General features: G+C 41.8%; 1 protein-coding gene across 6 annotated transcripts in view; it reads right to left on the bottom strand.

The window, feature by feature from the left end:
- Positions 1–25253, bottom strand: part of robo2 (roundabout, axon guidance receptor, homolog 2 (Drosophila)) — a 298999-nt gene that overhangs the window by 153294 nt on the left and 120452 nt on the right. The window contains exon 1 of one of the 6 annotated variants that reach the window (XM_086216567.1): positions 5206–5916. The exons of the other annotated variants lie outside the window; for them this stretch is intronic. Coding sequence (XP_086072693.1) covers positions 5206–5260 — 55 coding nt within the window. The 5' untranslated portion in view covers positions 5261–5916. Of the gene's footprint in view, positions 1–5205; positions 5917–25253 lie in introns of those variants that run through there. 6 annotated transcript variants of the gene reach the window in all.

Genomic DNA, 25253 nt, shown 5'->3' with positions numbered 1-25253 from the left:
AAGCTTAAAAAGCTTCATCAGCTGTTTGAGCGAGGACTTTATCTGCGTCTTGAGGCACGGAGGAGTAGGCACAGGTGTGTGTTTTGTAAGTGCAGGTGTGGGAGACAGGTGAAAGCCTTGACCGCTTGCTTTGCTCAGCAGGCTCAATTAATCACATCAGCTCTCCCCCTCCTACTTCTGCATACACTCACAGGTGTGTGTGTTTGAATTCCACCCTCACGACAGATAGTTGCACAAAGATGGAATCTGTTCCTGGTGGAAAGCAAAAAAAGAAGGTGGCTGGAGAATTGTTTCAATAAAATTATTTGACGCTAAAAGTCTTATCTCTAACTGAAATTTAATTGAGCTCCTTTTGTCTAGCGCAGCATGCATACGCTCTGCAAATTGCTTGTCCTGCATTCTTTGATAAAAACAAAGACTTCATATTTAAAATATTTTTAAAAAAAGGAATAATTTTCTTTTCTTCACCTTCCTAGCTGGAAACCAGATTCAGTTAACAGTGCAGTAAAGTAAAACAGCATGCAAACCATGTGTAACATATAAGTTCTCTCATGTTAGGGCACGCTAACACTTGGCTGCCCTGTACTGTTGTGAGGCATGAAGCCCTCCTCCCCACTCCCCCCTCCTGCCCGTGCTCACAGTCCTGTGGGCCTGACCTGGCCTGAGCCTGCTTACGTCATTCGCTGAGCTCTACGCTAAAGCCTGACATTTGGCTGGGAATCCCACGGCTCAGGATTTATATTTCATTGAGTCACAGGTGCGGGGCGGGACGGGAATAATATTGCAGGAGCAGGACGGAAGTAAAACTCAGCCACTGTGTCAGGCTCTAAACTGTCCACACTGTAACACACACCATGGCGAAAAGTGGCAAGTTTGCACCACAAACTGTGGGTCTTATACTTCATTAACATACAGCGAGCGAGCAAATGACAGACAAAAGATAAGCAGGACATAAAAAAGTTCCCATTCCCCCATCATGCAGCTAAATTACTTGTTTCTGTATGTCTGGACAGTTTCTCATGCTTCATCTGCCAGAGATGTCTTCCTCACAGTTGCCCACGTTCAACGCACGTGCAAATGCACCATAATGAAACCCACCTCTTCAGACGATGCCTTTGTAATCATGCAAATCAGTTCAACTGGAATTTGGGGGGAAAGTGTGCATAAGCGTTGTATGGATCACTCTGAGATTTACTTTGTCTCCTTTCAGCACCAGCCGTCTTGAAGCCTGTCAACTGTCAATCAAACAAGAGAGCCCCACCCACTTCTTGCTGGCAAAGATAAACATGTTTCACATTTTTAAAATGTCTCCCAAAACTTTATTCTTCATTTGGATGATACAAAATTATTACCAGCATATCTAAAAAAAGAAACCTATTGACATTCTCTCTGACTTCAGAGCGCGATGATGAAATGCCATTTCAGTTGGACTTTAAACTGTTATCTCTTCCTGTTAGTAATCTCACGGTCCCTTTTCTCTGGGCAAACACATCAAGGCATTAGGGCTTTTTCTGCTCTGTAAATGTCAGGGGTATGCTTGACTGAGGCTTAATAAAGCAGAGGTAAAACAGGGAAATATGGTACCCACCAACCTCACGCACACACACCCACACACACACTTTGGCTGGTCTTGCAGCAAAAACCAGCCATCAGCATTGTTGAACGCTGACATTTTCTCTTCCATTCCTCCACTAAGAAAATGGAGTTATTAACCAGAGCAAGGCGAGTGATGGATGCTGAGCCATAGAATATCACCCCACACACACACACACACACACACACACACACACTCTTGTACATGTTCTTTGGTTTTCAGTGTCCAAGTGCCCACCTCCTCGTCATCTTTGTTCCACTGCCTTTTCACTCACTTGCTATTAAGACCATGAGCCTTAAGTCTCTTTAGTCTACGCTGTGACGTTAATCAGAGGATAAACACTCGTGCTCTTTGTAACAGAGGAGAGCAGCTCCCTTGACATTGACGAGACCACGGCAGACAGTGAAGATGAGCTTCCTGCAGATCTTCGATGAAGGTTCGTCATTACAGCAGCCCCCATTCCAGCAAATGAAGCGCTATTACAATCACGCTGTCTAAACGCTGCCAACTCAAGCAGAACAATCACATTTGGGGCGAGACATCGCAATGGCTTTTACACAATGACCTAAACTCGCCTCATCAATCCCTTGGACTATTTTAATCTGAGTTTATTTTCCATTTTAAAAGCACTACTTTAAACTACTCACATTCAATCATGACCATCAACAGAGCTATCGGTTTCCAGTCTGCCTCATCTGCTCAGTTTTCCTTTAAAGGATTGTGTTGTTAAGCAACTCTTTTCTCAATTATCATATTTGATTAGACTCCATTTCCCTCCCCCTCCCCCTCCTCTAACACACTCACAAAGAAACTCTCTGGATTAGTTTCTCTTGACTCAGCATTAGTAAAACCACAACCCTGCTAGCGCATAGAGAACTGAACACAGTCAAGGTTGCTGAGGGTCTTCATCTGGTTGTTTGATAAAATTAAGATTTAAATGTAACGTACAGTGATGTGAAGAAGAAAAAAGTCAGAAAAAAATGATTTGAGAAACAGGATGACAATGCCAGGATCCATTGAGAGGGTCATGGAACGCCTCAGTGAGCTACAAGAAATTTCTCCAAAAAAAACTGGAACCTTTGGAAGGAACTGGCTTTGTTTCTGAAGGACCCAGGTTCTAAATTTAGTTCCAGGGACATCATTTGACCCTAAAAAACACAACAACAACAAATAAAAGTCCCAGCTCAGATCTCGACACAACTGCAGCTCTATGTCAGACTGATATGTTTATAGACAGCACCCTCCATCATCAAAAGTGAGGTCCTAAACTTTGGAAGAATGGTTCCTGAGACTGTAGAGCAGGGTGAACTGAAGCCGCTCTGGTGGCTGGTGGTGACTCAACTCCAGGTTTATTTGTCTTTAATTTCAGTGCTTCAACCCGAACATGACATCACCAGCTCCCACATGAAACACAAGCATCTCAGAACAGTCCTGGGTCAGGAATGCATGTCCATTATGCAAAGTATGTTCTAATCCATCTTAGCAACAATAACAGACAGCTATGTATGTGCGGATGTTGAGAAATAGATTCTCCCTCAACAAACCTGTTCATTCATACAGTTTTGTAACACTTTCCTAGAATGTTCTCGTGGCCCACAGAGAAGAGTCGCCTCTCTTCCACACACACAAGTACCCAACACACACTCCCTCTCTCACCTTTTCTGTGCTTGTCTACACACTCGCGGTATTAATCACAGCACACTAAACAGTGACTGACGCCATTCACAAGGCTTGGCTTTGTTGGCGATGCTGCTTAGAGAATACAACTCCAGACCTTTTTGTCTGCCTAAGTGGACTCTTAGAGGAAGCTCCTCCCTCTCCAAGGACCCTCCGATTACCTCTGAAAAGGACTGGGTGATGGGTGAGTTCTGTAGGGATGGATGGGGTGGTGGTGTGTGTGTGTGTGTGTGGGGGGGGGGGGGGGGGTGGAGGGTGACAGGCAAATGATTGGGAAGATCCACTGCTCCTGGGGAGAGGTGCACCCTCTCCCTCTGGGCAACTAGCAATGCCATCGGCCACTGCTTAGCAACCAGTGGATTTGGCTGAACAGGGAGTGAAAGACACAAAAAAAAGGTGACAGAAAAGAGAGGAAAAATATATTCAAATCCCTGCAGAATGGAGACTTGATTTGCTACTGAGTGAAGGCACGATGTTCAAAGCTTCAGAAGTTGCAGCTGAGAGGAACAAAAGTAGGGGGTGACAGGTGAAAGAACGGAAAAATGGAGGTTTGCAGACTCTTGGGGTTTTTATTGCCACCAGAAACTTTACATACTGCTACGTTGTACAAACAATACAAAGCAAACATGTGTGAATCATCACTCACAATAGTGCCACAGAGTGTGATTGGCCAGGAGCATTATTTCCTCACAAGTCTCTCAATGTCAGCAAATACTTGTGAGTATGTGTAATAAGGTGTTCTCAATTTAACATGAAGTAATCAGGCTTTCTGCATTTAAAGCATTTTAACCCCCCCTTATCAGTTCATCAGAATAAAAAAAAGAATTCTTTTTCTTCTTCTGTTTCCTCCGCCTAAGCCCTCCTATTTTGGTGATTGATGTGAGTCATCACATTAAAGCTGCAGTCCAGCCTGTTTTACTTCCACTATTAAAGCAGTTTCCTTGTAGGCCAGTGAATCCATGAAAGCCTTGTAAAAATCATAAAAATGAAAATAAAAAGTTGCTGACTGATCTGGCACTCAAGAGACCGACTGGACAAAGAGGCTTTTGGCTGTTCTTGCGGCAATGAAAGTAAATAAAATATTATCCCTCTCGTTTGCAATCAACAAAAATCGCCGTAATCATTCTGAAAGATTAATCAAAGAATTAAAAAAACACAGGCGCTGCCCAGGCTTGGGTTGATGCCAGTTCACACTACAATACACAACTGCAGCTCTGAAAACTACACCAGCACTGCAGTATCTGCCAAACACCTCCAATCCAGTGAACCCCCCCCCCCCCCCAGACTTTGTTGTGTTAGACCACACTGTAATACCGTCTCAATGCAAAAAAAAAAAAAAAAGGGAAAAAGAAAAAAGAAAGTACTCGGGGATTTATTCGAACAACAAACTTTCAGGCTGTGCTTCAGAATGATAACCACACTGTAACAGAAGCGTACAATTATTGATATCCAGCGATGGTTCTCTTTACAGCGACTGTGGTTCAGACAGGCAGTCTGAGAGAATCACATCCTTGCGACACTCGAGTCTTTTTGCTCGTGATTGTGACTCAGTGATCGAGACGGGCAGCGTGTTAATTGTTGTGTTTCAGAGAAAACAGTCACTTCAAATAAAATGACTCCAAACAGCCGGAAAATGTGATCGCAACCTGTGAGAGACAAATCTGTTGATCACCTGGAGTTTCCAGAAGTTGGTCATCAACGTTCATGTAAGGTGGATTTATTTAATGAGGCTTTACTTATCTATAAGTAAATCGCCTTGATAAATAAAGCATTAATTGAATGCATTGACATCTCTTTAAAACCAGATGGGTGGGGCAAAAAATACAACTTTTAAAGCGCAAAAATGGTCGGGATGACGGCGAGAGTCTCAAAAGTAGCTCCTGACGAAGAGTCTGGAATATGGTATGAGTAACAAGACATGTTTAGAAACTTACCATCAACTTGAAAATATAGTATTCCACCGACAAGGATGAACGCTAGCGGACCCATTCTAGCATATTAAACATCCACGGCTGGCGCGCAAATCCTCGAATTCACTGGAAAAAAAAAAAAAAAAAAAGTCCGAATGACAGAAAATCTATTCCGTGATTCTGGGAGTCTGGCAGGGGTCCTAGTTACTGACGAATGCCAGTTTCAATGTCCAAAAAACGAGAGGATCCATTGAACGGTAGGTCACCCGGAGCTGCTCGGGGCATCCAGCAAACCTTGAAACCAAACTCTCGGTCGTTCAGTATTATCCCTGCTTGACCCGTGAGATCATCCGTAATCTCTGCTGTTTCTGCAGAAAAAAAATGACCTACTGTACGAGCTGAAGCCCACGGGGTCTGCGAGACCAGATATTTAAAGTCCAGACTCGACAACACTACGTTGGCTTCTTCTCCTCGGTTTCTTCAGACGCGTCTGTGGCACCTTTCAGATCTTCAGCGATGTTGAACACATGGCTCGGCTGACAGGGAACCAGTCCCCCACTCTCGAGCGCACCCGAAAAGTTGTTATATTACAAAAGGCGCCCTCTCCAAAAAGACCCATGTGCTTGGCTTGGGATAAGGCGCTGTACAGTCTTATTACAAGTCACTTCAACATCCTCCTGTCTCTCTCTTTCTCTGCCTCTTGGTTTCATCAGCGCGGCCGCTAGGAGCGCACGGTCGATGCGCACCCGGCACAGCCCGCAGCCCAACACACTGACACACTTACACACAACACGGGGTCCGTGCGGGGAGACAGCGGCGAGAGTGGATGAGAGTAGAAGACTGAAGGGAAGGGAGTTCGAGGAGGACTTGGATCTGGGTCCATTTCTACTTGAAGTTATGGAGACTGTTTTAGTGAGCGTCTTTGCACGGACGAACGGATCGCCCGTGCAGGCAGAGGTGCAGAGGATGGTAACGCCACTTCAACTCAGCCTGAAAACGTCTTGATTTTCTTCCTTTCACGCATCGATCATTTAGAGCCTTATTATACAATCTCGACGGCGTCTTTTCAGCCTGAGAACCAAAACACAGGAGCACAAATCCGTTCCGTTTAAAATGATTTACTATAACACGAGTGGGTGTGTAACTGGTGGGGAACTGTGCAACAAACAGCCAACAGGTGGAACCAAGTGCGACATCACAAGCTCACGCGGAAACTTTTGACATGCCAAAACACGGGCATTTCAGTGTAAATCACTGCCGTTTTTCTATAGCTTCTAAATATAGAGTGATGCTGAGGAGTATGTGGATGTTAATGTTTTGAAATATTGATGCATATTTAGAAATTAGAAATAAACATCAACTGTAAGATAACCAATGATTGATTGCCTCAGCCCCTGCAAGATGAGGAGACAAGCAGCTTCTCAGCATACCAACAGAGAAAGCATGCGGGGCAGGAAGACTCCAGCAAGCACAACACAATGTGACAATCAGATTTTTAAACTACCTACAAATTTAGGTAATTGGACTCAACAGGTGAGCCACAAGCTTTGTTGGAGTGGTTTTGTGTGTGTGTGTGTGTGTGTGTGTGTGTGTGTGTGTGTGTGTGGTGGGGGTTTGTGGTCTGCCCAGCAACCTTCTTCATGTTGCCTCTGCAGTTTATCATTGAGTGAGGTGTGAGCTCCCCCTACTGCTGTCATCCTCAGCAGTCGTCTCGCCACCAGCCACATCCGTGCTGCCCTGTTGAGCGCTGGGGGATGACAGGCCTGTGTTTTCTCTATCCTCATAAGTGCCATCACATGCATTTGACACAAGCCAAGCTGATAAATACCACACCAGAATGGACATTCCGGAGTGGTGCAACACTAATCCAGGGGGTTTATGATAAGCATCGTGAGTTGGTTTTTTGTTGTTGTTGTTGTATTTTTAAGGATATAAATAATGTAACACAATTTAACTTACGGAAATACCATCTACATAATGGCCTTCAAACGTGTAAATAACATGAAAAAGTACACCGAGACAGAAGATCAAGAGCTGTAGAACATGTCGACTCTTTGATTTCTGTCTGAACAACATGAGAACAACCTAAAAGGCTCCGATTTCCTATTTGATGATTTACATGAAGGTCGGCAATAGAACAAAGCTCTCAAAAGTCACAGCATTGCCCTGAAGGTGCCTGTGAAAACCAAACTCTCCCAATAAAACACAGAGAGACTCGCACCATGGCAGGATGGCTTTGGCAAGGGGAACCACTTCTATCGCCTTTAATAATAGCTTTGACGCCTCATGTTTTTTTCTCCTTCCGTTTGTTTGTCAAACTACATGTTGGAGCCTGCCCTGTAAAGGCCTTACTGGGAACTGCAACATGTTGTAAGTTTGCTTGTCTACTCCCATTGCAGGCGATACGCTGTCAGCTAGCCAGACACAGTGATTTGTCTTCATATTTTAATATGTTTGGGAGCTGCATGCAAATGCTGTCTTTTCAGTGGCCCCATCCTGTCCTACATTCTGTGTGAAAGTACACACGCACGCACGCACGCACGCACGCACGCACACACCAGAGCCAAAGAGAAATTTATTGTGTCATCAGTGTTGCTGAAGGTTTGAAGCAAATAAAAGAGAGAAGAGGGGAATTGGAGAAAGGTCAGTTACTAAGAAGAAAAGCTCACTTTAAAGATAAACAATGGAGTGCATGGCTTCATTGATGGAAACGTAAGTAGAGCGTAATTCTCCCCGAAGCCCCACCTTTTATTTCACACTTTCAATCACTGTTTCTATATAACCAAGGGAGGGATATTTCTTAATATCAGATGAAAGTGAGTTTATTTTAATTAAAACGGCGGTTGTGTTTACACAGGACGAGGCATACTATCTCATAAATATGAGATGGCGTGGCTGAGCCATGGACTGATAACACCGATGCTGCAATATGAGTTTCATTCTACTGTTGGAAGAATGTCACACATGTTTTATCAAGGTGACTCTCCCCTTTTTTATTGTATTAATGACAAACAATGTTTTTTTTATCTATTATTTTGAGATTGACTGCTTCTTTAATTTGAAAACTGCTTAGAGGCGGAAACCACCTGTATTCATTCTGAATCTTGTTCGGTTCGACCCAGATCAATCTTGCCTTGACTCCACTTGGTCGAGTTCTTTCATAAACTAAACTGATCTTGACACAAAAATGCCTTCAGAAATTGTCTTACTTCTGCAGAGCACACAAATATTATACCAGATGATATGAAGATTACGTACCTGCATCCTTCGATTTTCAACATGATGACAATCTTTTACCAAGTTGCTCAATTTACAATGATCTGATGAGGATTTTGTGGATAAAAGCACAGCTAAAGATCAATAGGGGTCTCCATGTGGATGTGATATCTATGAGACACTAAGGGAAGTCCAGCAGCGGCACACACACTCTGGGGGTTTGGGGGCTACACAGATTCCAGCAGACATTTGCTGCCCTGTAATTGCAGGTAACTTAGGTTCAATCCAATAAACTATGAATCAAACTCAGACAGTAACACAATGCGTAGTTGTAGCAGACCTGCTTCTCGTGCGTGTCTTGGGGAGCAGGAGGAAAGTGTTTTTAATTGTGTGCCAGGTCAGAGGTTCAGGTAGCAACATCACTCATGATCAGATCCGAGTGGTATTTGGGGAGCTCTTAGCTGGATATCTTTCATGGCTGAGTATCCCCTTACTGGGTTTGGGTCTCAGTGTGGGGATGATTAGGAGCTGGAGGAGGAGGGAGATGGTGTGTGGAGGGGGGAAGAGGTGTGGAGGGGTGATTAATGTAGATGTCAGTAGTGGCCCTCCCTCCCCCGCTCCCTCCCCAGCATCCGTAATGACACCTGGGTAAAACCGAATGGGTCTACCTGCAGCCTAGGCTCCCTTAGCAGGGCATGATTCTTCCCCATGATCCTCCTCTGTCAGCAGTCCTGTCACTGGGCTTGGATCAGGCCCTTATTAATGGGCCTCTATGTCAAACACAGATATTAAGCTGTGCTCTGCCTCATGCTGTCCTCCGCAATAACACCCACATAGGCACACACACTAACACAATCATTTCGGTACAATACCATGACAGGCACACATACACACACACACCATACCATAACTCAAAAACACATCCCTACATTCACGTTAACATCCAGTAAAATATGACTTTCTCATTTCACAAGTTTTACAGATTCTCTCGTCCATTGATCTATTAGATGCTTCCTCCCTCCTCTTCCACTCTTTAATACACACTACCCAATATCACATTATGCAGAAAAAGTGACAAACCTCTCACTATGATGCATTGTCTAACAATGCAAATCACTTTGTTCAGCGGTGAATAAGATTCATACAGTTAGATGGCTACTGCATGAGGATGCAGTATAATCTCTGCCCCGCTACGAGGAATACTTTTACTGTTTAAGCTGATAGATGAAACAAGAAACAAGAAGTAATGTACGAGAACCAAAGTTTTTAGAGATAAAAAAAAAATGAAGCAGATCTGGGGTTATTCTGAGCGATGAAACCTTTAATGGATGTCAGTATGGGACATATTAAATTCTGCTCTCACTTATATTTCCTCAGAAGAGGTATGGAGGACACGACACCTGAGCGCTGTGTGGAGAGAGGCTTCTATCAGCAGGACTGAATGTAATGCATCGCTCAGTCTTCCTCTGTGTCCACTGAAAGGCTGAGGAAGTGAGATAGAGGCAAACCTATCAAATGTTGCAAATCTGGGGATTAATATATGTTTCCTGTTCTTCTCTGTCACTCTTAAGTTTGGAACTAAATAAGATACTGCAAAGTATGTGATTCTGCTTGTATGGCTCCCTTGTAGATCCATGCTACTTCACAAAGCTTATAGAACACGCATAAAACTGCATTATAGAAATGCAACTGAATCAAGAAAAGGGGACAGGCTTGTTTCACACATGGATGTGTCAAGTTTCACAGAGCTGGATGGTATATTTCACATTTTAAATCAAACCCAGTTGAGAGTGGGCACTGTGACTATTGGTTTTTCTCCAGTAAGTTGCCGTCAATCGCATAAAAAAAAAAAAAATACAGTTACGGCTGCAGTCAAAGCTTCATGCTTAAAACTAAGGAGTCAAAAATACAATATTTGTACAACTGGATATTCTTTGACTTTTATACATTTCTAATACAGATACTTCAAAGATGTCACATCTGGCCAGCTTGACAAAGCAGATGGTTGGACACACTGAGACAACAATGCAGCCAGGGTTTGAATGACACACTCTTGTTCTTCTTTCACTCTTTCAACAACATCTTTCATATTTAATGTGTACAAATACAAGTAACCAGATGGGTTTCATCCTGCCTCTCTCTCTATGACAGCAGGCGTTTCACCCCACCTGTCAGCGCGGAACAGCTACAAACATTTATGTCTGAAAGCGCGCGGCCAACATGTCGCGTTCACTTATTTTGAAGGCACAGCGATTCATTGAGCTAAATTGTGACAATGCAAACATGCAGCAAGCTGATGTTACACAATAGCGGAACATAGTCACAATCTTAGTTTGTATGTGAGCATGCTAACATTTGCCAATGCACAAAAACTGAGGTATTCATCTATTGGAAAAATGGCATTTAAATCTTTGAACATGCTTTCTACATGCATGCATGTCAACTGGGAATAGACATGTCTGTATAGTATCATTCGGAAGGCCAATAAGTAGCTGGTAAGTCGCCTATGCTGTACAGAAAACATTACTTTTTTGTTTGTATTTGTTGACAAGGCCTCAGTTATAATGAAACAGTTGCCACACATTTACAAAAGCAGACATGTGGGATATGGTATGTCAGACAATAAATTGTTCAACCACTTGAAAGGATTAGCACAATGGCAGAATATTTGGGATTTGCTTTCTTTTTTTTTTATAAAGAACAGATGTTAAATTACTTTAAAATTCATGATGCATCACTGGTTTGTTTGTATTTTTACAGACACTACACAATCACATACACGCCTTCATATTGTTATAAATAAATCCTCCCGTGATCAACCGATCAAGTGCCTGGCGTCCATTAGGATCACGTATAGCTGAAAGTTGTATCAATACGAGAGAAGTTCAAAAGTGAACTTTGAGAGATGTTCTTTTTCTTCTTAACACATATTCTTTTTTCCCCTCCAGTCTTATCTTTTCATGTCCTCCCTACTCACCCACATTATTGTCGTCTATGGAATTTCCCTGTTTAGGTGAACAGCCCACCGCTGGGGTCCTGAGAACTGCAGCTAATTAGCTGGCCTACTTTTCCCTTAACACAGCTGCTGGATCTGCCTCCGTGGAAACTCATCACAACTGTCATCCCCAACCTCAAGCAGACCTTGATAACAGGGTGCTAGTCATTGCCATGACAGGACAGGGTAAACAGTTCAGCCAGCTAATAAGTGAGAAGTGAATAGTTGAGCTGTGATGAGTCTGAAGGGAGGGAATGAGAGGAATGGAGGACAAGAGCTTCTCAAGTATCTCTCCAGCCTCCTTATCAGATAGCAAATTGTCCTTCCCCTTTTCAGTCCTCCTCCTCAGACCCACAGCTACAGACATCATTAGTAAGGCTCCGTTTCCTATGGTTACTAAATCTCAAAGAGACCCGACAGTAAAGGCTGGTTTCATAGTCATGAGAAAACCTTCAGGGTTAGCGTTGCAAACAACTGTTTCTCTTCTTGGTTTTCATGACCTCTGCATGGGATTTTATTTAGCCATCAACAATATGAATTCATAATCATTTTCTTCCCTGTTGTTTTTCCCCTACACGTTAAAAACCTTCATAAATGTGACATAATTTGATTTTTGAGGAGGATGAACTTTACAAGCAAGGGAGTCCAATACTTCTCTCTATGTCCAAGATTCATTATGTGACCATAATTACCATATTCTGTTGAGTTTTTTCCACTTGGTGTAACCCATGTTAAACCAATAAATATAACTGATGCTGTATTCAAAGTCTTGATGGCGTTCTGGCTTCCAATTAAAATAAATTTGTTTTAATGTTATGACAATGAAGAACAGATCATCTCGTAAATATGACATTATTCCAGTATAAGCTCCACTGAATATGTATGTATTTATTCATGTTCCTTCCAAGGAAGCAGTGGGCGTGTGCATGATGTAATGTTTAATGTAAAGTTTGTGATCATTAGAACCTGAGGATTGCTCGAAAAGCTCATCGTAAGCATGGCGTGCATCATGTACCATTAAACTAAAGTAGGAAAAGTGAAGTTAAATTAAAAGAAAAATATAATAATACGTTTTGCATTTGATGGTATTTTTTTTAATGCCATTATAAAGCGGAAAGACTGAAATTTGCTAGAACATATTGAAGCAATGAAGAAAACAGATTTGTTGATAAGGATCCCCATAGCTTATGTTCAATGATTACAAAAGTATACGCAACAAAGTTATAGGGTTTAATGCATTATAGCGATCAACCCAGTGAGCATGTATCATGTAACAACTACATTACCAAGACTCAAATTTTCAGGACTATGAATAAACTGGTATCATATCAAATTCAGCTATTATACGCTAAAAGGCTGTGGTTTTTTTTTATACCACACAGAGCAGGGTGACGATACATATCCCATTACACTCTCAACTGTGCCCTCAGATTTGGAACAAAGCCCAGAGTGAAAGCAGCTCCTCTCACAGTGTCGCGTCTCTTGTCTCTACTCTAACCCTTTTCAGCCCCCTCCTGTACACTATAAAGTGTCTGTAATCGAGACTATAAAAAACTATATTACTCAACAGTGCTTTAAGTTGTCTGCTGTGACCCTCAACTTCAGTCAAGTGTCAGGGGAGGAAACATTAATCTCAACTGTCAGATTTGGTAACCGTGTCACTGGGGGCCGTCGGTGGACATCTGCTTCCAAAGAATAACGTTTGTATTGTTGTGTACAAGTACGAGTATCGTGACCCAGGATGACTTGCTGTGGCTGGGCAAGTAGAGCGAGTTTTCTATTACATTTGAAGACAGAAAATGTGCAGGGAGAAAAAGAAAAACAAAATATAAAAGTCTATAATAGTTTATCGGCTTGAATAAAATACATTGACTTTCTAACGGGGGGGGGGGGTATTCATTTTAAAGGGCAACCTTGCACATATATGCTGAGTGCTATTGACAGAATCTGTTGATGGCTGATGGCTGTCCACATCACACGTTCAATTTTAATTGTCCCACAAAACAGAAAGTGATTTAGAGCCCTAGGTCAGAGTCAACCTCTACCAATGGTCCATTAGGGCACCCATGTCCCCACTCTACACAAGGGACAGTGTGACCCTTTTGGGTAAGGGGGGGGGGGGGGTAGCCAGACACCAGGGGCCTCCAGGCCTCCCCAACCGCCATAAATGCTTCAAAGTCACCAATCTGAGCTTAGTGGATTGTCTGACACAGAGGACGCTGGACATGACCGTGCTGGCCTATAATTATTTTTTGAAGGCATGAATCCCCACGTACAGACACACACAGGCTGTCACACACACCCACACACGTTTAACCCTGCATATTCTTCCTCATACCAACATTATAGGGCTTTGGTCCCCCGAAGCACACGAGACCCCTCAAGTAAACCGGGCTGCCAGAAACAGAGAGGAGAGCTACAGAGGAGCAGTGGGTGAAGTTTAATAAAGGGTTGTTGCAAAATAACTTTATCAATCATCGAGAATCTGCTGTATCTGGGGTCCCATTCCTAAGGGATAGATTTAGTTCTTTTATAATTGAATGGGGAGTTGGTCCATGACAGGAAGCTGAAGCTCAGCTCTATCACTCAGGAGTGCAGCTCTCCTCAAACCTCTGATCTGGTGATAAAACAATGGAGGCATGCGTCTAAGTGGATTCTACTGGGTGTAAGTGGATTTCCCAGCGAGCAAGTGTCCACAGCTGCTTCTAACCTGTGACCTCTTTCTATGTTTGCTAACCGTCTCTCACAAATAATTTGCACCCCCCCCTTTGCTGAATGAATTACACAGACAGTATGGATCGTCATAGTCTCTTCAGGCTCTAATGAAACTGGGTTTGTGCATCTGACATTTCCATCCCCCAAGGCCAGGCCCTGCACAGCCATCGCCTCGTACCCTGGCCTTGCCACTTCACACCCTAATTGCTGCCTCATAAGCAAGCGCCACAGCAACAAATCCAGTTAACGACAGAGGCATATTGATCGCTGGCAGGCAGGCATGCAGCACCGCTGTCCCTAGGTGTGGGAGGAGGGGCACTGTGGCTTTTAGAACCTGAGGGATGGCCCGCACCCAATAAAGAGCAGGTCTCTGTGACAAAATAAATACCAAAAGAGGGTCAGAGTGATACAATTACTACTCGGTTGCTCTGACCCGAACTGTAGGTGAACAATAGACTGCAGGATGATGGTGGAAGTGTGTGTGTGTGTGTGTGTGTGTGTGTGTGTGTGTGTGTGTGTGTGTGTGATGGGGGGGCAGAGAAAAAGGAGGCCCTCATTATAGAGCAAAGCCAGGAGACCTGTTCAATTTGCTCCATTAATGAGCGCTGAAGAAGCACTTTCACTTTGTCCCAGCAGAGCTATTACAGGTCTAGTCTGAGCGCTGGAGAAGTCAGACTTAGCACCATGCCACAAATACTGTCAGTAGCACCGGGACATGAAGCCAAACAGACCTGAAAGCTATGAATACGCAAAGGGTTTTCAAATAGCAGCCTATAAATCCATAATGTCTGCTATAAAAATATGGATGCATTGGTATTTAAAAAGCTTTACAGTTACAAGGCATGTTAATCAGAATTTCACCTTATTCATCATGTTTAGTTGTATATTCAACAATGTAAACACCTCTGAGCACAGTATACGGTGTGCTGACTGTTATTATAGAACATAGAGTACGTTACGCAGTAAACAGACAGCCTAATTGGAAAAGAAAACTAAGCCTATTAGTCAAACTACTCATTTACATGCTAAAATGGCACAAAGAAAAGGCAATGTTGCATTTTCCTCTGATTTATTTGTGCTGCGGAGCACAGTGAGAAATGATAAAATGAGGCCAAAAATGAGCTTAGTGAGACTGCATTTCTACTTAAATCTCACATCCATCAAATATGTCCAATTTTTTTTGTAGATACTACATCGAATGCTATGAATTCATTGACACTGTTAAACATCAAAGTTGGAAGCAATCACGAGCATTTTTCATCATTCCATAATCTGTTTTAATTCAGGGTTTAATTACGATTTTCCCTCGCCTTTGTTGTCTAATCTGGATTTTCAACCCACACTATCGTACTGTCTTCTCCTCCAAGAATAGCTCTTCCTTCAGACAGAGGATGTTCACTCTTTTTTATCCAAGCCAAATTACGAATTCTGCCTCTAACAGGCGTTGTTCCTCACGACAGTGTCTCCCCGCGTTACGACTGATGTGTGCAGCCTGTTTGTGTCAGCTGTAGAGATGATTTATCATGTCAGGTTGGAGAAGACAATGGGCCTCATGCATGAAGGTTGCTTATTTTTCGATTATATTTGTTTCTAGACAATGTAAAACTAGACAAAGGAGAAAAGTGTACATGGGATTCATGAAATATGCGCTGACAGCAAAATCTCTTCTTATCCACCTGCATTTTGGATAAGTCATTTGAGCTTAAACGGGATGCATATGCCAGACAATGTGAGCTGATATGATGGCAGAAGTCTTGTGTGCCATCTGCAAACCACGAACAGTTTGACTGCCAATGTTAAACTCAGATTAAGAAGAACCAGTGAACGTCGACGAAGAACAGTAACCAGGTTGTTTGCATTGCAATATTGTGCGGAACACAGCGGCTCTGGACCACATCACGCTGGGAATGAGTACGATGTTGTCACAAGCAGCAGCCTTAGTAGTTGGATTAAAAGTGGGAGTTCTACTGTCATATAAAACTTTCCACTAAGCCGTCTGTCTCCAACGGCCAAAATAAGTCATCTCTCACACAGGTGTTTAAGGACAAGATTAAAGCTATGATCATTACACAGGTTCATACAAGATGACCCCAAATCGTCCACGGGGTCACAAATAAAGCAGCTTTTTGATCCATTCTGTCCATTTCTTGCATCTTGGGTTAAAATCTGTGCAATGATTACATACGATGTTAATAATTCTTCAGTTGTATTGATCGATACGACTGTTAGCTACAAATATTATTCTAATATTCTATTCTGTTGCAAATGAGGTTTTACACTCATATTCATCTCATTAACGAACTTGCATTCTTATGCTTTCATATACACGCTGCAGGGAGAAAGTCGGAGAAAATGGTCAGAGAAAAAAAAACGTCACCCAAGTTTTACACTTGAACAGGTTTAAAACGGTCAATTTGTTCCACTTTGTTCCTCAAGAAGAGAAAGAGAGAGACTTTAAGCCCAGCTCGTCCCAGCTGGGTTTGTCTCTCAGCTAAACTGAATGTGGATGAACGGTTTAATCTGGTGGCTCTTCTAGACTTTACAAATGATACCGCGCCTAATTGATCAAATTATGATAGCTAAAAATAACATTAGGAACAGCTCTCAGAATAGCCAAGGAGTAGTACAAAACAAATCACCGTTCGTATTTATACGGTTCAGGTTAGTGTATTTGGACTCGTCTCTCGCTTTGATGCATCGCCTCTCTAGTTATCACACAACAAAAGAAGGGAAATGCAGCAGTGTTGCAATGCACAAACATGAATTATGAATGCAATCCCTGCAGGAAGAAATTAGAAATTCAGAATGAGGTAAAACCAAACAATAATCACAATGCATTCATTTGGGAGTAAATATGTTATGCAGAAACACAGTCACTCAAGTAACCTACTTTTAGAAATTATCAGAGGAAAAAAAAATATTCTGGGCGCTGCAACTGTTGTTCCAGTTAGTGTTAAAACCTTTCAGTGGGTAAAAAGAGTGAGCGTCTGGGCATGTGAGCTTGGGTCAACAGCATTATTTAGATTCCACAACTTCCACAGTGCTGGCCTTGAGACTTTACTGTTTGCCATTAAGGTCTGAGACATAAAATGGAAAGGTCATCCGTGCTCTCCAAATGTGAGGATGTTACCTTTACAACAGGCAGAGATAGGGAAGAGGAAAGGTGATAGAGAACATTTATATTTGGTTAAGTTTTCTAAGATAAGAAACATAAAATACAGAGTGCATCCAGTTTCATCTCTGATTCTATAGGTCAATTTTGTGGCTACACTCTGCAGCGGCATACATTTTGTTTTGTGCTGTGTCTGAGCAATAAACTGAAAACTCACATCTATACACTCTGTGGTACAGAGCTAATCGGAATTGTACCCCATTATCTCCAAGATCAAAAAAGAGGATACAACACAACACAAGAAGGGATGTGTGGGTCAAAAGGGACAGCAAACTATTTAAACGTGGAGAGCAGTTTGAGTTGAGCTTAATGATTTCAGTGAGACGGTGTCATCCAAACACCTCGCAGGAAAAAGGACCTGTTTTAATAAGGCCCCTTGTTCTTAAACTACCTATTGATTTTCACTGTCGCAGGTTGCGGGGCAGTGACCTGCTCTGGTTCCTGGCTCCTACAAAAGCTAAATTGAGCCATGTAGAAGCCAGGTCTGTCTTTAGAGATTTCTGTTCTGCAATGACTGGCCCAGCCAATTTATTTCCATCAGATAGAACTTTTTTCTTTCTTTTTTTCCGGAGCATGTCACCACAATAGAACTGCAGCCGAAGATCTTGGCACATAATTTCCGGCTTCCTTCCATCAACTCGCACTGAGTTTGGGTCTGATCCCTTTGCTTTATTGCAGTTTAGCTTTAGACACAAAACTCTGGCACGACAGCAACACAATGGGGAAAAGTACAATAAAAAGAAGAGTCATAATAATGTTACTGAGAGCAGAGAATGTTGGAGGTTGTTGCATACCGGCCAAACAGTATATGTTGGACCACAGACGCTGAAATATAGAATCTTGATGAACAATGCAAACAAAGAGGAATCAATCATTGGAAATATAGTAACAATGCAACATGGGCAATACTGGAACTTTCTAACTCTGATACAATACACTGAAAAACAATAACATCACATCCCATTTTTATAACACAAGTACACTGACAAAACACAGAGGGCATAACATTTTTGATTTCAGTAAGATTAATCTTTCATAGTGGCAGAAAACAGCATAACCAGTGGTATGAAGATGGACAGAAATATCACTTTGTTTGCTTCAGATCAGGCCTTTACAATGAGTGAATTATCAGCTCACATAATCTCAAAGTTAAATACACTTAACAGGGTCACACATTGAGCAGCCTATCGTTTATTCATACTGTAGCGATTGCGGTGTCAAAGTATTTTCTACCAACTGATACTAGCTTAACTTACAATCTTACAAACAGCCAGCAACAAGACAGCATGATTATAAATGACAGTTGACTTGCTTCAGGAATGTTGAGATAGGAGCCGTCACCAACCTGTTAGCATTAGTACTTGTAGCATGTAGCTTGTGTACAGGTTTGCTATTCATATTATATATACATATATGTATATGTATATGTGTGAGTGTGTGTGTGTGTGTCACACACACATATACATTATTATGTATGAAGTAGCCATCTTTAATGAGACAAATGACATCGTAAACACAGAATGGTGAATTAGAGGAGGCAGGGCCAACCGTTTCATTTGGAATGGATTAAAAAGTGCTTTTCCATCTTAACATCAATCAAAGTGCTTTACAATGTTGTCTCATCCACAGATTTACACAAGCACACACAAGCAATCACACACTGATGGAGGCTGCCATGCAAGGTGCCAACCTACTCAACAGGAGCAATTTAGGGTCCAGTGTCTTACTTAAGGACCCTCTGATGAAGTCTCCAGAGGTAACAGGGACCAAACCAGTAATTCTCCCTCTTTCTAGGTGAGCAACAATTTACAATATGCCAAGGTTGTTTGTACAAAAATGAAAATAATTAAGAGACACACGATTGAGAACCTGTAACTAAACACACCCAGATCTGTAATGATACCCATCCAGCACTAACAGCTAACAGCAGCTGGTCACAGCTCTCTCCAACACATGCAGTCAATTGGAGCTGTGTTTTACTAATCAAGTTAAGAAGATAAAGTGCAACAGGCGCCACAACTATTATTGACTATTGCAAACAAAGAGAAATGTGTTCGCGTGTACTTTGCAAGTCTTCCAAGAAAGTTTAAGTAGTGGGAAAGGCTGATTACAATGTGTGTATTTAGCTGTCTGTGCATGCTACATTTCCTTACACAGCGCATAGTAAATCATCAGTGAGCTATAAGAGAAATGCAGCAGCATAGAATTGAATCTTGGTCAGGACTTGCACACTGGCATATTACACAGTTTCCATTTGAGTGACTTCTGGGTAAAAGAGCAAAAAAACCAAACAAACAAAAAAAAAAAACAGATGAAAGGCAGCACAGAAACCGCTGTTTAATGATCTGAACCAGAGATCAGAAAAGAACCACTCCATGTCTTTTCCTCAATCAAAGGCAGGAACAAATCCAAATATTTTTTTCATGACTGAAAAGGCATGAATAGAGAGTGTAATTCAGGTTAGGAGAGTGTGAATACCAGGGCAAAGGTCACGCAGGTTACAGCGAGGGTGAGAATATCAGAAAAAAGAAAAAAAATACATGAAACAGACCTCAAAGGCAGGGATTGTAGAAAAAATCCTGATATGAGAGTAAAGGGGAAAACATTCAAGGTCACCTTCGCTCTTTCTCCCCACGGCTACAAAACATTTCAGTGTACAGATCTGTAGCACATTCATAGCTCAAACCAATTTTACCAGAGGAATCAATATAGCTGAAATATTGGGCTTTTATGAGTTGCTACATTCAGCTGGGGGCCATGTGAGTGGAGTAATGTGTTCAGCTAGATTAGATTTAAACAGCCCAGACATTGAGAAGGAGCGAAAAAAGTTACAAGGGAGTAACAAAGAGGAGAACAGGAGCTCTGATAATTGTAATTATGTTATTATTGAGAGTTACATCAATAAAGTCCTGAAGCGTAGCCTTTATCAGAACGAGAAGTTGCAACTGGTAATCAAAGCCTGTTTACTAACAGTGGGCAAATTGTGCACATAAGGTATGTTACAATTGTGGACTTGTAAGGCAAAGCCAAAGCATGATGAGTTGTTCTTCATGTATGATCCTGTTTAAGTTCCATTTGTTGTTGTTCTTCTTGGCTTATTTCATCTGTGTAAACAGGAGTCTGCAGTTTCAGGTGTCATAGTTCCTCAGGCGTATATAATTAATTTTCTTTTATTATACAGAAATAAGCCACATGCATTTTTTTTCTGATATTCCTAAACGCAAAAAAAAAAGTAGTAGACTATGGTTTAGTGTATATTGAATTGATATTAATCAAAAGGTTTGGCTCTAGCGGCGCTGGGCCATCACGGCTATACAATGAGGTGCATGTGGCTCCGGTGGTTTCAGACGGTGGCCTTTCTGAGACCTCGTTAAGTCTCAGAGGTGTGGAAAAGAACATCATGTCTGCCACGTGGCCACAGAGCTGCTGCTCAACCACAGAGTCTCGCAAAGCCATTACAAAGCCATATAGTGCCCAGGAAAAGGGTGGGCCGCAGGGACCCCTTGGCAGTGTTACAGTCATCAATGCCCTCAATTTGCCTTAATGGCTTTCTCCATCCCAGACCTCAAATCCATTGGTCCCCATGCCAGAACGTATTTTTTTCCCCCTCTCACTGCCAGTAATTAATCCATTCATCTTGAAAAGATCTGATCAATGCTGTCTGAGAGCTGCCATGCTGTGGGAATAGTGCAGGGAAAACATGTAGACCACCACGCTCTAGGCCATTTAAAAGTGATGCAACACCACTGTAAATACTAGTGAGCTGTAACTGCATATAGTTACACATTTAGTATGCAACATCAATAGAGTATAGCAGAGAAATAAATGTTGCAGAAACTTCATCAAGGCCCTTAAGCCCCCCAGCACACGCCTGCTCTCTGACTGTGAGCTAGTACGAGACTCAATAAGATCATACAGAGAGAATTCCAAATGATTTTTTCTTCCCAATTTGAGCGCCATCATATTACTCTCCTCTGCTGAATGTCATGCACAGTATATATAAAAATCCATTTCCAATTTATGCATTGTACGAAGGAGAGATAGCGTTCTGGAGCAGGCTTGTGTACTGAAGCCAGATCCAGTAACCGTAATGTCTGTTGTGATGTTTTTTTGTGAGAGGAAAGCTTATGAGAAGATGTTTGACTTGTAATTGATTCATTTTGGGTTAAATAATGACAATGCACAACATGCGCAAGAAAGTGTGTGTGTTTGTGCAAGTGTGTGTTTTCATGATTTAGAAATGCTGGCTGGCAATCAGGTACTGTTGGCCCTCCCACTGACCCCACCACTAAATTCCCCTCCTCGGTCTGGCCAGGGATCAATAAGTAATTTTTTGGAGCTGATTAGTTTGCAGCAGGAAGGTGGTCACTGTCTGATCTGTCCTAAGGATATAATCAAACACTAAAAAGTGCCATTATTGCTGCTGTTCTCTGAGCAGCTTTGCTGTAATAGTATGATGTGATACATGTTTTTAAAGAGAGTGATTATGGGCAGTAATGTAGAAAAAACAAAAAGCAGTCGACGCTCTACAGACCAGGCTTGAGAAGAAAGAATCCTGACCCTGGAAAAACTAGCAATGCACGATGCACCTATAGACAAATGACATTTCTGAATTAAGGGAGCACTGCCTAATATCTAGAGTGGTTAACTGGCAGAACTGGGATATTCACAAGTAGTGTAATAAAAAATAGTGCTGTGTTTTATTAATTTAGAATGAGTTTGACAAACCATCATAGGGAGGAGGTTGTCTCCCAGAACCCTCCATGTTTTTACCGCACAAGCTTGTTGTGTTTTTACACTGAAGTGACAGATTGCATTCAGGAGCGTAAATGCTGTGTTCGGAAGATGAAGAGACATCATAAGTGGATGAAGCAGTATGGAGTTGACTGTAATTAAAAGGCTTGTAAAAAGCATGTACATGTGAATTAAGAACAAACTGTCTAAAACTAGAAGCTGTGATCTTGCTTTTGATACATCCTCTGTTTACATATCTGGATGTGGAAAGATCAGTTATTCGTTTTCAAAAATGTTAGTATTTACTTGCAAGTTTTAAAAGGCTGTTAGGAACATTTAATGTTATTTACTTCCCTTTCAAGCCCTTGAACCAGATACCTCTTCAAAAACTGCAGTATCATGGGTAAATTTGATTATTTCTGGGTAATTGTACACGGGCACAACTGCACTGCACTGTGTGTTTATTTCATTGGGGAAAGAACACTTTACTAACTAAAAGTAGGGCACAGGTTCTTCTGCAGATATTTGCATACACACTTGCTTCTACACTCTGTGGTGACTAATACAAACACACACCTTGATACAAACTAAAACAAAACCAAAAAGTGTGGTGCTTACATTTGCAACTGCAGTCTTCAGTATTCGAAAATACCAGAAGTCAATCAAGTTGAAAGACGGCAGACACAGAGTGCAGAGGGAATGGACAGCTGACGGACCACAAGGAGACATTAACTGCATTTAAAAATGAGTATATAATAGCACTCACCAACTATATACCTCAGACAAGCACAGGGTTTTGGTAGAGCTGGTTAACAAATATTCACGTAGAGGAATATACGTTGATCAGGGGAGAGAAGAGCTGGCTGAAATTTCTTATATGCTGTAAATTCTGCGAAAAAAAAATCAACTCATGCAATCCTCATTCACACATAGTGTACAGCCATGTTTTCAATTTGTGCGCAAGCTTTTAACCCCCCCCCCCCCCACACACACACACACACACACAAAATCAATTTCAAAAGAAGATCTTCTGATGGATGCCATGATCTCCAAGTACTACAAGCTTGAAGTGACATTTCTGGTCTGGTTGAAGACTAACACCATGACAGTCAAAGAAACCAGGCATGCAGCTTACCAACAGACTCAAAAATGCACACATTCAGTGGATTTTACAAGGCCAGTGCTCGACATCGTTCTGTAAGGCTTGAGTGTTGAACCATGAGGCCCTTTTGCCTGGGACTGCTTTATATATTCCCTCTGCTTCGAAGCCACAATATTAAGCTTTTCTCATGAGGTCCCATGATAGGGGTCATAAATTGTGTGTGTGTTTAGCAGGAAGTTGGCCGAGGCTGTCATTTCTTTTCTTTTTTTTTTTTTTAAATTTAAATGCAGATCAGCCCAAAATGATTTATAGTCTGACTCGGGGTGACCATGATTCAATGATTTGTTCAAAGGAGCCTGATTCGCCTGCCAATCTAACACTTGAAGCTTTGCGCGGCATCAAATCATCGTAGGAATGCATCTTACAGCTGCGTATCTGTTGAGGGACGAGGGTCAGGAGTTGCCCGGTCTACTTGTATTGTGAAGTTGAGCTGATGTCAGCCTGTATATGACATCACAACGACTGCTTCTTATTGGTCAGCCACTCCAGTAAATACACTCCATCTAGTTTTATCTTACAACTTCTTATTTCAATTAATTTCAGCTCATTTTTCTGGTGTGAGTAAACACTGGGAGAGCCATTCTTGCAATATGTTCTTAGCCGGTGATGAATCTGACCATTCACAGTTAACCGTCAGAAAAATCTGAGTCCTCGCAGAGAGGGAAGAAAGGCCTACAAAGAAAAGAAACAAGTCTGAAAACTTGAAATAAAAACATTGGAAGGAATAAAGACTTTGAATCCAAAACATTTCAATTTTAGTATCAAATGAAAAAAAAAGATTCAGAAAGAGTAAATTTCTTTTAAAACTAGGGATTTGAAAAAAAAATATTGTTTAATATTCTTTAAAAAATCTGAGAACATCTTGACCCTATCTGAGAACAATAAACACAATGGAGACACTGGACAATGAGCCAGAAAATAGAGACAGGAAGCCTCCTGATTACACTTGAATTGTTCTCTGAATGAAGACAAATGACTGACCATATTTTTCACAAAAACAAGCCACTTTATCACTCTTCTTCGCTTGAAAGGGAAGGCTAAAAAATAAGAGTGCATCGTGAATTGTGCATCTAAATACTTCAAGTGATTTAAATCTTTAGTCGATAGAATACCATGCATTTAGATTTTAGATTCCTAAAACAATTTAACCGTTAGATAGCCTTCAAAATGGATGTAGCCCCTACAACAGTAGATAACGTATAAAGTATACTTGTAGATATATATATATATATATCATTTGACAGTCATTAGATTTGTGCAGCATTTATAGATATTTAGCAGCCACACTAGCATGATATCACACCTGCAACTATGCATGCATGTATCTCACATACAGAGCTGCAACGATGTGACAGGAATGCATTACTGGTTTCTTGCATCGGTTGCCCACTTGTCCAGTGCAACACACAAATCTCCTCCAGTATTTAATCTATTCTGTGTCAAAGGATCAGGCCCCAAGAGACCCAGAATACAAGTTGTTTTATGCGGTGAAATCACGAGACCACACACACACACACATACACACATACACACACACACATAAAATCACGTTACTTGCATGAAAGACACAACAATAGAACTGGGGTGATTTGAGCTTTGTGAGGAAAGAAAGGTTTTTCTGTCACGTCCATCATGAATAATTACAGTCTCGAGTCTACAACAGTGGAGCTGGGTCTGAAGGGGGAAGCACTTCTTGCAGCTCACCTTGAGTGGGGGGGGGGGGGGGGATGGGAGGGACGGATGCTTCTTCTTTGAAGTGAGCTGCTCTGCGGAGCACCATCATGGGTTTGGTTTTACAAGCAGGAACCAAATTAAAGCAATTACACTATAATACGCTCCATAAACCTGAAAGACAGGGGCCACTGAGGGGTAAAATGGTAGAAATACATTTACATGGCCATAGCTTTAAAGTGAGTTTGAGCCATATGAAAGAGAAAATGAAATTAGCAAGATGTAGCTCAGAGACTACACTGTAAACTCTTATATGGACACACAAATCCAGACACACTCACTCACACTAGGCATCGTCCCCAACCGTCATTCCCTGACAGAAACCACAGGGGGTCTACACGTGACGA

This window comes from Aulostomus chinensis, chromosome 10, assembly GCF_037954235.1.
Source record: "Aulostomus chinensis isolate RoL2024-O1b breed Wild chromosome 10, RoL_Achi_v1.0, whole genome shotgun sequence".
Lineage (NCBI taxonomy): Eukaryota > Metazoa > Chordata > Actinopteri > Syngnathiformes > Aulostomidae > Aulostomus > Aulostomus chinensis.
This window is presented reverse-complemented; position numbering and strand designations above follow the sequence as displayed.